Below are 12,048 nucleotides of genomic sequence, written 5' to 3' on the forward strand. Positions count from 1 at the left end.
AGACTTCACTTGAAGTGGGTAAGGTACTGTACAATCGAACAAAATCAACTACAATTATTAAATGACACAAACAAAACAATAAATCATATTTGTCAAAATTTTGACTGTCGAGAATATGTAAAGGGCAAATATAAGACACTAATTCACTTGTACCGTGTATTCATGTGCCAAAATCGTTCATTGCTATGTGAACGTCTTGAATCAACCCATCACAATCGTCGTTACAACTATTACTGGAATGAGTACTGTTTTACTGTTTTAGATTGTGTACTTTACTGCCTTATTCCCTTACGTCATACTGATAATACTGCTGTTCCGTGCTGCTACACTGGACGGTGCTGGTCATGGTATCAAATATTATCTTAAACCAGATTTCAGTCGTCTTGCCGATCCTCAGGTATGTCAAACTGCATATGTTTCAGTACCAATTTTACCCCGTGCAGGTCCGGGTGTTAAAAGAATAGGCCTGCAGCAGCGCTAAGCTTGTCGTAAAAGGCGACTAAATAGTGCTCAGAAACCTAACCGGGGGCGAGGCGCTCTGCCAACTGAACAACTGGGATGTGTGCCCCAGGTGGTGGAATGGGATACCCCTGGCGTGTTACATGCTGGGGTTGTCTGGCTATAATACGGAAAACCTGACCGCAAACCTTAGTGGTGCACCGTGTTGGGAAAGAAGCCACGTTCCTCGCACGTTAAAGAACCCTGCTGTGGTAAACGATAGGAGTAGGAACCTTTGCGCTCCGTCACAGGAGACTAAATTGCCCGACCTTACCCATCCCTCCCTTTTTCTAGTGGCAATCTAAATTTGTCGACCCTATTATCCTTGTGACCCATCCCATATTTTCATTTCATCATCATTCAAGTTCATTTTATCATCCATTTCATGTTCATCGCCTGAATATAGCTGAAATATTGCTGCTCGGGTGTTAAACCCCAACAATCAATCAATCAATCAGTCAATACCAATCTTTATAAGATTTAGACTCCATCAATGATAAAGTGGTTCATAGTTAAAAGAAATAGACGTCATCAATAATCAAGTGGTTCTGTTGAAAGAAAACCAACCAAACAATCGATTAAATAAACTGCATTTTCACGTATCTTCCGGTCTTATATTAAACAAATCTTTTTTTTTTAGAAAACCATACATCTTCCATATAAGTCAAACCAAATAGAACTCTTGCAAAGACCAGATTTCATGTAAAATTTTATAACTAATTCTGTATAAGCCATACATGTATTTGAACATGCAGGGATCACCCCTGCCTAATATTTTTAAAGACTATTACCTAAACTACGTCAAATTGATCATGCATTTTGAGCAATTAAACAGTTTTATCATGTACCGATTGAAATAAGTTTTATTTAAATGGAGTAAAAAATGGTAGTATGACGTCATTTATTGGAGTTCGGATTGCTTATCTATTTTTGTTGCCATGTGTTTGTTAGTTTTTTTTTTTTAATTTTCATTCCTATATGTACTTTTCCTTGCCTAGTCATTACCCCTAAAAAAACCGCATAATAATACTTAATCGTAATCCTTATACTATTAAATTTTTCATTATTCACTAGTTGATTACATTTTTGTGACATTTTCCTGGTTTATATAACAATATACTGTGCATTATTTTTTTTTCTGGCAGTTCATTGTAGGTTTTACAGGTTATTATGATTTATTATGACTATTCGTAGCGGTAATTATGACTTAGTATGACTATTCGTACCGGTAATTATGACTTATTATGACTATTCGTACCGGTAATTATGACATCTATATTTTTGCTGTTACCCTTATTTCTTATGGCATTTCGGACCGGTCCATTATTGCGTTCTAAAAACATAATTTCCTGCTGACATGATACATAAATAAACTAAAAAATATTTTGCCATATAAATTTTGAGCTTAATAATCGGAAAATGTTTTGTTATAAAACTCCATGACATGTAAGACAAACAACATTTTTGAAAAAGTTGTTAATGAATGTATTGAGCAATGCGTTTTTCAACATGATAGACCAGTAATATGTCTTTGATCAGTGATAATGGCCCTAGGAAATAGTCATCGTCGTTGCATCAGACCATTACTGTCTTCCTTGGGCCATTATAACAGACCTTGGGATATAACTGGTCCGTTGTGGAAACACATTTATTACATTTATTATTATTATTTATAGTATAGTAATATATAGCTAACAACTACTAAAATTTGATATAGGTATGGATAGATGGTGGAACACAGATATTCTTCTCTTATGCCATCGGTTTTGGATGTATGATTGCTTTGGGAAGTTACAACAAGTTCAATAACAATTTTATCAGGTAATAATCACTGACATAACGAAAGCAGAGTTAGTTTACATTTAAAATTTCAAGTGGAGATGACTTTCCATGAACAACCTGTGATTCACCTAGATACAAATACATAGTTCTTGGTAGAGATTCCTCATACTTTGTAAGAAGTACTTCAAAATTATCGTCCAAATATACGGAAGAAGATGTTTACAAAGTACTGGAATTTTTAATCGACAACATATTTGTCCAGTGTGGTGGAAGTATTTTTCAACAAATGGACGGCATTCCAATGGGAATAACATGAGTGAGTGAATTTATGTTGCAGAAAATTTCTACTTGGCACCTTTGTTATGACACTAGACCGAAAGAGTAAAGAGTAATCAGGGGAACCAAGGTTCTATCGGGAATCAAAATAAAGTTATCCAAGGACAGAGACCAAGCATGAAAAACAGACATACACAACAAAGAACATTATGTAACTAAAATAATACATACAAAGTAACAAAAGCAAATGATCAACTCTGACTCCCCAAAAAATGGGAGCATGAACCAGGTGCACCGGTAGGGTAAGCGTTCTCTCCTGAATGCAGTTTTCAGGGCTCGGTTGTTCAAAAGATTTATACGCGTGACAAAAGTTATCCACCGGAAAAGTCTAGCGAAATAAATCCAAGAATACGTATCCAGTGGATAAAGTTTTGAACAATGTGGCCAAGATCTTTCAACTTGATTTTATAATTATTTTTAATTCTTGATTGATTACGTGATATACTTATGTGGTTTATTCCAGACAGTGCATAGCTATTGGCATTGTTAATAGTGCTACTAGTGTATTTGGAGGATTTGTTGTCTTTTCTATTCTTGGTTTTATGGCAACGCAGCAAAATATTGATATTTCAAAAGTTGCAGAAGCTGGTAAGAGTTTATCATTACTTCGCTTAAATAGGCTAATATATTTTTTTAAATCGTGAAGAAACTCAATTATCATAGTGGAAATTAAAAGAAAGTAAATACATTATACAATATAAAAAAAATGAATTTCAATGATAAAATTTTTGGATGACACAAACAAACGAAGTTGTTGATTGAAGCAAAAAAAAAAAAAGATAATTTAAGTAAAAAATACAATCGGTTTTCATTTTGTTTGTATGCGAACTGAATTTTTGTGGTTTTTTTTCTTTTTCGCTATGAAAATATTTGGTTGAACAAATTAGTTAAAACCCAAACACTACAGTCGTTAGTCACATTCGCTGTGGTCGAAAGCACAAATGTACAATTAGTATGATAATCCATCTCAAAACGAAGCCTGTTAACATTGTTTTAACTTTCATTTCATCAATGTATCCACGGTAAAACAATTTAAGTATTTAATGTACATCAGACACCATTTGTATGACGTCCGATACCATGTGACCTTATTCGTCATGTACATGGCTGACATAAAATGATCTACTTTTATTTCATTTAAGTGAGTGATGAGTTATGTGGGTATAAATTGCATTAATTCGAAATTGGTGAATGTCTGACATTCGTGAAAGGAAGTATATCTTAGGACTGATTTCATGTTCTGTTGTATTCATACCTTTCAGGACCTGGTCTTGTATTTATTACTTATCCTAAAGGGGTAGCCCAGATGTCACTGTCTCCAGTATGGTCAGCTTTGTTTTTCTTCACTATATTTCTCCTCGGTATCGATAGTCAGGTAAGGGAAATACTCTTGGTTGACAAAATTTTGCATTAAATACGTAGGAACTATGCCTATATGATCGACATAAACGCTAGGGCCCAACACTAAATATCAGAACAATAGTCAACACAATAGAACAACTTTCATACCGTTATGATTTCTATCCGCATTTCGAATTAATTGGATAAAACACATTTTTTTTCTTATCACTCTCAAAGTTCTGTACCCGTGAATTATCCGTAAATCACCATATTTGTCTCCTTTTTTCATTGTGATTACAATACTTCAATTGACAGGTTGATTGTGAATAAGTTCAATCAAATAAAATGTATTAACGGTTAACAAGAAAGTTATTTCTCTTACACTTTCAGTTTGTTGCTGTGGAGAGTTTTCTGAGTAATATTTTTGATTCATTACCGAAACGATTTCGGACTTCTAAGTGCAGATCTGTTGTGGCCTTACTATATTGTGTGATTAGCTTTCTCCTGGGATTGTCCATGGTCACACGGGTATGTTATCGCAATATTTGTTCATCAATCTTGTATAATCATATATTGCATTGACAACGGATTCAAAGTATGTATCAATTGATTATTGTTTCATTAACCTGCATATTTTCATATTTGAAACAAGAAATTTGTCAAACAAATGCCGATAACCGATGCGTCTTCATCATTTTTTTGTGATTGGAAAATTTAAAAAAATCCACACTGGAAACAAAATATAAATAAGGGACGAAATCAATTTAAACAAAAATGGGAACGAAAGAAAAAAATGAAAGCTGGCCCCAGCGCCACAAAAATATAACACGGTCAACTTCCGGCGAATAAATGTAGCACGTAGACACATATCAAATCCCGTATCACATCCGAGGGATTGAGGTAGAGTAGACGAGTCACCCGAGGTTTGCCGATTGTTTGAATGGTAAACTGGGACCAAATCTCGTGAAACCACGGAGTCACATGACGAGACTCACAAATCCTATAAGTATCATTTCTTTCTATTTCGTAGGGAGGAATGTACATTTTTCAATTATTTGACTACTATTCAGCAAGTGGTATGGTACTACTCTTTATTTGTTTCCTTGAGTGTATTGCCATAGGTTGGGTGTTTGGTAAGTACCAATTGTACAAGACAACTACTATTCAGGTAATGGTGTGGTACAACTCTTTATATGGTTTCCTGAGTATATTGCCATAGGTTGGCTGTTTGGTAAGTACCATTTATACAGTACAATTACTATACAGCCAGTGGTATGGTACATATTCTATTCTTCATATGTTTCCTTGAGTGCATTGGCATAGGTTGGGAGTTTGGTAAGTACCTACACAGGCAAATATTTTTCACGTGAAATTCATGTTACTCGAGCTTCACATGAAATTCATGTGAAATTCACATGAAATTAACATGATTTTCATGAGAAATTCACTGAACACGAATTTCATGTGAACATTTCGTGTGAATTTCACGTGAAAGTTCCTTTCACCCGAATTTCACGTGAACTCTCTCACTTAGTTTATTTGCTCAATTCAGGTGAAAATCATGTGAAATTCGTGTGAAAATCACGTGAAATAATTTTGCTTGTGTATTGTACAAGACAACTTCTTTTCTGCAAGTGGTATGGTACTACTCTGAACAAGGACAAGGGTGATTTGTAATCATTTCATTTTTTAACTACTGTCATCTTTTATGTCATTATTCATCTTGTAGAGTAGGTTGAATTGAAGGAGTCATTGTACTTGGAGCAAATACAATGAATTCTATCTTGTCTTTGTTCCAGGATTACATTCATGTGATTACCGCTAGAATATTTGTTCCCTTGATTATTCTTTTCTTTGATATGTTTAAAATAATTGTTTTCGATTTTTTACATAGTGTAATTGTTATTACTGGACTAGCTTGTACTAAGCATGTACATTCTGAAGTATAAATACTTTAATGCTTAACCAATTTCCATAATTCTAGATGCTGCCAGATTTTATGACGTAATAGAAATGATGATTGGTTTCAGAATAAACCGAGTGTTATATGTCTGCTGGAAGTTCTGCACCCCAGCTATTACCGTGGTAATGAATCGTATTACATTTAATTGTTTGATATTGTCTCATGATAATTAATTGATGCTATTTTGCCAAACCTTCTGTTATGAATAAGAGACTTTCACGTTTTTTTTTTTGTTTTTGTTTTTTTGTTTTTTTTTGTTGCGTCTTATATACAACATCAGATAATATTTTATTGAAGTATCACCATCGTTTACAGTACATATTACACATCACTAAAAGAACATAGTTATCGTAAAATATATCAACAGATAACGGCCTATGAGACACAACGTATGAAACAAACCACGGAATACAAAAAAAAACCCAATATTATAACACTTAAAACATCATACTAAATATATTGAAACTTTTTTTTTTATCATAAACCTGTTATACCATTTGTTTTTTGTAGCACCAACGCAGTTTCGCCCATGAATTATTATATATGGTGTTATAATTTTAACATCACTGGACTCTTTTCCATGAAGATGTTTTTTTTCTCATCATCGTGCAAGTTTTGAATCCATAAGAATGAATCAAATATTTAAATGCTTGTTTGATAGATGAATTTATCAAATGTAACACTATTCTTTTCCAGAGTATACTGTTATTTCAAATAATTAAGTTTACACCACTAACGTACAACAAAATCTACACATACCCTGCATGGGCTCAGGGTTTTGGTATTTGCCTCGGGCTTGTTTCAATGATATGTGTACCAATGTTTGCTTTGTACAAAATGTGGAGTGGAACTGGAAGTGTTTTAGAGGTAACATATACCAATTCTTTTTTTCTGTGGCTTATGCATCAAGTTGATACAAAATATTTAATATGCATGCACCATTCAAAATTTCTAAGGAAAGTTTAGGACTATCTCAAATGGCATAATTCAAAAACAACACTGAATTAAATAAGGTATGCTTTCTAAAATATTAATTAAAGAAATCAAGTGAACCAAGATTATAGCGATAATTAAAAGAATGTAATCCAGGGACAAAGAATAGATGTGGAATATAGACACACACAGCAGAGAGCATAAGAAACCAAAATTATACACACAACGTAACAAAAGTTAATGACCTATTCGGACTCCACTAAAAAGCATGGGCTAGGTGCACCGGTATGTTAAGCGGCCTCTGCTCATTTAGAAACATTTGCTGAGTTGCTAATAAAATGTCAAGTCCTGAGTAGACGATAGAGGATAGGAAATCAATGACATGTTAAACAAATCAGTTCCCATGGCGCAGATGGATACATCGTAACGATCTACGAGTTCATGATGACGACCAAAAAACTTCTGTGGTGATGACTTCAATCTTATAGCAACATAACCCTGTTCCAAAACACTAATTGTAAGAAGTCTAGCGTGGTACAAAAAATCTGCGTAGTTACGGCAAGCTCTTGCATAACGTATGAGTTGTGATATGAAAACTCCATATGCAAGTGCTGATGGGAGTTATAAAAAATATGTTGTTTGACAATCTCCAAGATAGACCTAATTAACACCTCAGTCTTTTTCCTGATTTACTGCATATCACACCGATAGCTTTGCTGCACTTATGCATGTAACTTCCGGTTCTGTGTACTTTAAATAGTGCGATTTCGTATGGAGCATGACGGAAGAGAAGCAAGTATGAACATAGAGTATATAACCCTGCTCAGCCTGAGATAAACGACGATAACTTCAAGAAAACAATCGTGTTAATGCATGATTTTCTTAAATGCAATTTCTTTTTCAGAGATTTAAGATGGCCGTGACCCCCGAATTAAAACCATATCAAATTCCAGAACAATGGAAGCAAAATGGCAATTTATGGAAATACGCAGATGAGATCAAGGGAGATAACTCTAATGATTCTACTTTAAATTTAAAACAGTGTGATAGTGATATTTGCTGAAATCGATTTTTGTCAGTGTCCGGTCAAACGTTTATTGAAAAATCGATACTCGTAGTGCCAGTTTTATCCCTTGGATAGAAGTGTTGATTCGCTGTAAGAATGTCGATTATTCCTTTTAATTGTAATTACTGATAAAATACTACATTATATACATGCCAGAGGCGTAGCATCAAAATTTGGATCGGGGCGCCGAGAATGACGCCTTGCTACGGAGTTCATAGGGGATTTTTAACAAAACAATATTTTAAAGAAAAATAATTGACAAGATTTTTTAGGTACATAATGCCGTACCAAAGAAAATTATTGGTACAGCTCTAGCGGTGTCTGTCGTACGAGGCGCTACGCCCCTATATGTAGAGTCCTGACAAACCCAAGGTAATGTTTTTAGTTGAATTTCGGTAGTCCCTTGGTTTAGGTTATTTCAGGTAGGCTTAGTATATAACACTGGCAATACAGATGGTAACCATCTAGATTTTTCAGCAATGTATATTCCTTCATATTTAACAACGCAAGCATTTATTTTTATCTTGCAATCATCTTTTTCTTGTGCATATATTTTGTGTTAATTTTTCCTGTATTTTTACAACCCCACCCACACTTATTGGTAAAATATGTCACGTAAATCATGAATACATCGGGATTATAAATGCCAGCTTCACTTGTTTAAGTTATGTAACAATTTTGATTTTTCGAAATTATTAGACAACATTTTTATCATTGTCTTTCGCAAACCTACTTGAAAAAAAACTGTTAGTAATCGGTAATTGTTGAGTACTACGTGCATAATGTTATTTGTGTTGCGAAATATTCGTCAGTCATGTCGGTTTTGTCCAGTCAAACATCTGGAGTATTATTTTGTTTTGTTTTGTCCAATGGTCCGTCTTTTAACGGTAGGATATGTAAATCTCGTTCTAGTTTTATTTTCCTTACCGGAATTCCGATGTAGATCGTACTGAAATCCGAAAACCGATCTGCATTTATTGTTTACTTCTTTTTAGATCTCGAAACGCTGTATTACAATGGAAAATATTTTATTTTATGCTTTTTCTAACTTTTTTTTATGTAAAATCATATACGTGTCATTTGTTATGAATATAGTTAAAACAAAAAAGATTTTAATACTAAACTCAACAACCTGTAAATGACAAATCCGCAACCATTTGAATGCTAGCTTAGGACCCATTCTCGTTAAACCACGAAGTAACATGACGAACTTACATACACTAGCTAGATATAAGTATAAACATCTTACATACACTGGCTAGATATAAGTATAAACATCAAATTCTTTTTAACAATTGTTTATCTGTCTAACTGCAAAATCCATTTATTCAATTTAAGTTACTGCACAACCTGTCACATTATATTTACATTTGAGGAGAATAACACCATGTAAACTCGAAAAACAAGAAGTTCGATCTTTAATATTAAATTGGATATGAATTATTTCATTATAGTATCGAACGATTACATCTGCCATTATCATTAAAGTCTCATTGGATTTTTGGCTTAATACTTCATGTTTCATTGAGAGTCGATGAAACGCATCTTCAAGCTATTTGCTTAAGCTACGCACGCTATTCAATGGACTAGTTTTACTTAGCACTACGAATTACTTTCTATGTTTATAAAAAAAAACATGAAATATAATTATAAGAATTGAATGTTGCATTTCTGATATTGCATCGGCCTTTAAAACATCGACTGTTCGCACAATTTACACATGAAGCGTTGGCGCGATTCATTTACAACATGATTCGGTCGAATAATAAAGACGCCGATGAAACATTAATGAAACATTCCATTCTGAAATGAATTATTTGAACAGTTATTTACATATCACCATACGTTGTGTTGTAACAACAATATATTTTATATCAATAAACTTTATATGTATGGTCGGGCTTTTTTTGTTATCGTATTGGCCATGGAAAACCAACCTTCAGAAATTCAGTAAGAAAACAAGTCATACATATACAATGAGTTTTATCAAGTTCAGGACTTTTTGATAAATTGCATTTTTATTCAATATCGGCCGAATAAATGCTGTTCAAAAGCGCTTGATGTTCGATAATTCAAATACGTCAATATTCAGACATAGCACAAACGTGAAAACAGGAAACAAATGCGATCTACATACAAAGTGCAGTGAACCGAATAAAATAAATTACAAATAAAAACTGAAAATAAGGAAAACAAAGCGTCACACAAAACTACAATGTAAAGCACAAGCAATTTTAACCTTAACTTTGAAAGACGACGGATATCCTTCAATGCAACAAAATATTCTTTTCTTATTCTTGTTAAAAATTAAATTCAAATGAAAAATGAATTACTGATTTTGCGGCTTTTGTCACGTTCATGTCAAAAAGAAACACTGTACAAAAAGAGATTCTAATTCCTGATCATGGGCTTGGGTCTAATTCCATATATTTTTGGAATGCAAAATCCTAGAACTAAATTCATAAGAATATAAATTATTATCAAGGCTCACCTGGACCTGGAAGAGTTTAAGGGCGCACAAGGGATACAATGATTATTTTTTGTTTTAGGATTACCAAAGTATTTTTTTTAGTTTAGTTTAAACATATTTTATTGATCAGAGCCAAAGGAGTCAGACACAAGTGAATCACGCTAAGATGTCCGCTCAAATATACTATATTACAAGTAATTGAAACTGACCATGCATTACAATACACTAATTGAAATATATAGATGAATAAAAAAAAATGAGTGATGACGACGATGTTAACATCCCATTGAACAGACGGGAACTTATACAATAAGGAATCTCTTGGAATTTTTTTATGAATTCCTGGACATGTTTAAAAACACAGACATTTTCTTCATCAGAAACTGCATGATTCCTCTGGGTAGGAGTTCAATAGATAAGGGGGCTCTTTTTTGGTGGCCAGTTTAATTTATTCATAAGTACATGTCTTTGGTCTGCGTAAAAAGGACAGTCCAAGAGAAATAACGTACATCTTCAATTAAAGCCCCATATCGACAAGATGGATCGGAAACAATGTTTCACCTGAAAAGATAGTTGTTTTAAAAAAATGCTAAACACCTTATTTTTATTGTTCGTACTCGTTCATTAATCCATACTTCTCGCTTGAAGGAACTAGATAAAGTAACCGGACAGTGTAAGAATGCTTATTGTGATTCATGAGCACTAATATCTCGCGGAACACTTAACACATCAGTGAGGGCAAATCCCATTGTATCACTTAATATGATAATTAGGTTTAGAAGTATGCTACTGTGGTCCGTAATTCTGGTGGGTTTATCAATTGGTCCGAATTCAAACCTCCCGTAATCACGATATTTTGATTTATAGTGCTGTGGACGACTAAGGATTGTCCTAACTTTAATGGGCCTAGAGGGTATACGGCTATATTATATGTCAATGGAAAGATAAATCAATGTAGGTTTTGAATATCATTCTTTTCTAACTGAAAAGTGGTAAAGTTTTCTGCTATTTTGCATTAATTAGAGGAGGTATCAAAGATCATTCGACCCCAATACGCTTTGATAAGTGATTTAACTGAAATCGTTCTCTGTAGGTATCGGATAACAAGTAACATGAAAGATCACATATATTGTAACAAGAACTTTTTTCCGACAAAAGTTGACTATTTAATCACAGAAAAAAATGCTCCTAAGAATGGTTGCATTTTTTCCTGAAAAATTCGAAAGATCGTTTGGAGACAATCAGTTCAAAACTATTATCAGAATATAATAGCATTAAAACCTATGATTTTCCAATACTGTTTACCTCTATTCCACATACTCAGTTAAAATCCCGACTTAAAAACATTATGCATTGTTGTTTTTCCAAAAAAGATGGTATAACTAGATAAAAAATATATAGTTCTTGGTAGAGATTCCTCATACTTTGTGAAGAATAATTCCAAATCATCTTCCAAATATACAGAAGAAGATGTTTACAAAATGCTGGAATTTTTAATCGACAACATATTTGTCCAGTGTGGTGGACACATTTTTCAACAAACGGTCGGCATTCCAATGGGAACAAATTGTGCTCCTCTACTTGCTGACCTATTCCTTCACTCTTATGAGGCTGACCTGATCCGAAAGAAAGAATATCGTTTAGCTAGATCCTCTAATC

General features: G+C 33.7%; 1 protein-coding gene across 5 annotated transcripts in view; it reads left to right on the forward strand.

Annotated features, from left to right (window-relative positions):
* LOC148602103 (sodium- and chloride-dependent GABA transporter 2-like) overlaps positions 1 to 9,812 on the forward strand; it is a 35,778-nt gene extending 25,966 nt beyond the window's left edge. For 4 of the 5 annotated variants that reach the window (XM_088554882.1, XM_088554883.1, XM_088554884.1 and 1 more), the window contains 9 exons: positions 263 to 397; positions 2,216 to 2,319; positions 3,080 to 3,204; positions 3,879 to 3,991; positions 4,348 to 4,485; positions 4,988 to 5,090; positions 5,942 to 6,042; positions 6,617 to 6,787; positions 7,758 to 9,812. In XM_088554882.1, the coding sequence (XP_088411008.1) occupies positions 263 to 397; positions 2,216 to 2,319; positions 3,080 to 3,204; positions 3,879 to 3,991; positions 4,348 to 4,485; positions 4,988 to 5,090; positions 5,942 to 6,042; positions 6,617 to 6,787; positions 7,758 to 7,916 (1,149 nt within the window). In that variant the 3' untranslated portion in view covers positions 7,917 to 9,812. The remainder of the gene's footprint in view (positions 1 to 262; positions 398 to 2,215; positions 2,320 to 3,079; positions 3,205 to 3,878; positions 3,992 to 4,347; positions 4,486 to 4,987; positions 5,091 to 5,941; positions 6,043 to 6,616; positions 6,788 to 7,757) is intronic. The other variant, XM_088554886.1, reaches the window with a different exon arrangement.
* The last annotated feature ends 2,236 nt before the right edge of the window (positions 9,813 to 12,048 follow it).

Source organism: Perna viridis, chromosome 12, assembly GCF_037379345.1.
Source record: "Perna viridis isolate PV_CMFRI_1.1 ecotype Kerala chromosome 12, ASM3737934v1, whole genome shotgun sequence".
NCBI lineage: Eukaryota > Metazoa > Mollusca > Bivalvia > Mytilida > Mytilidae > Perna > Perna viridis.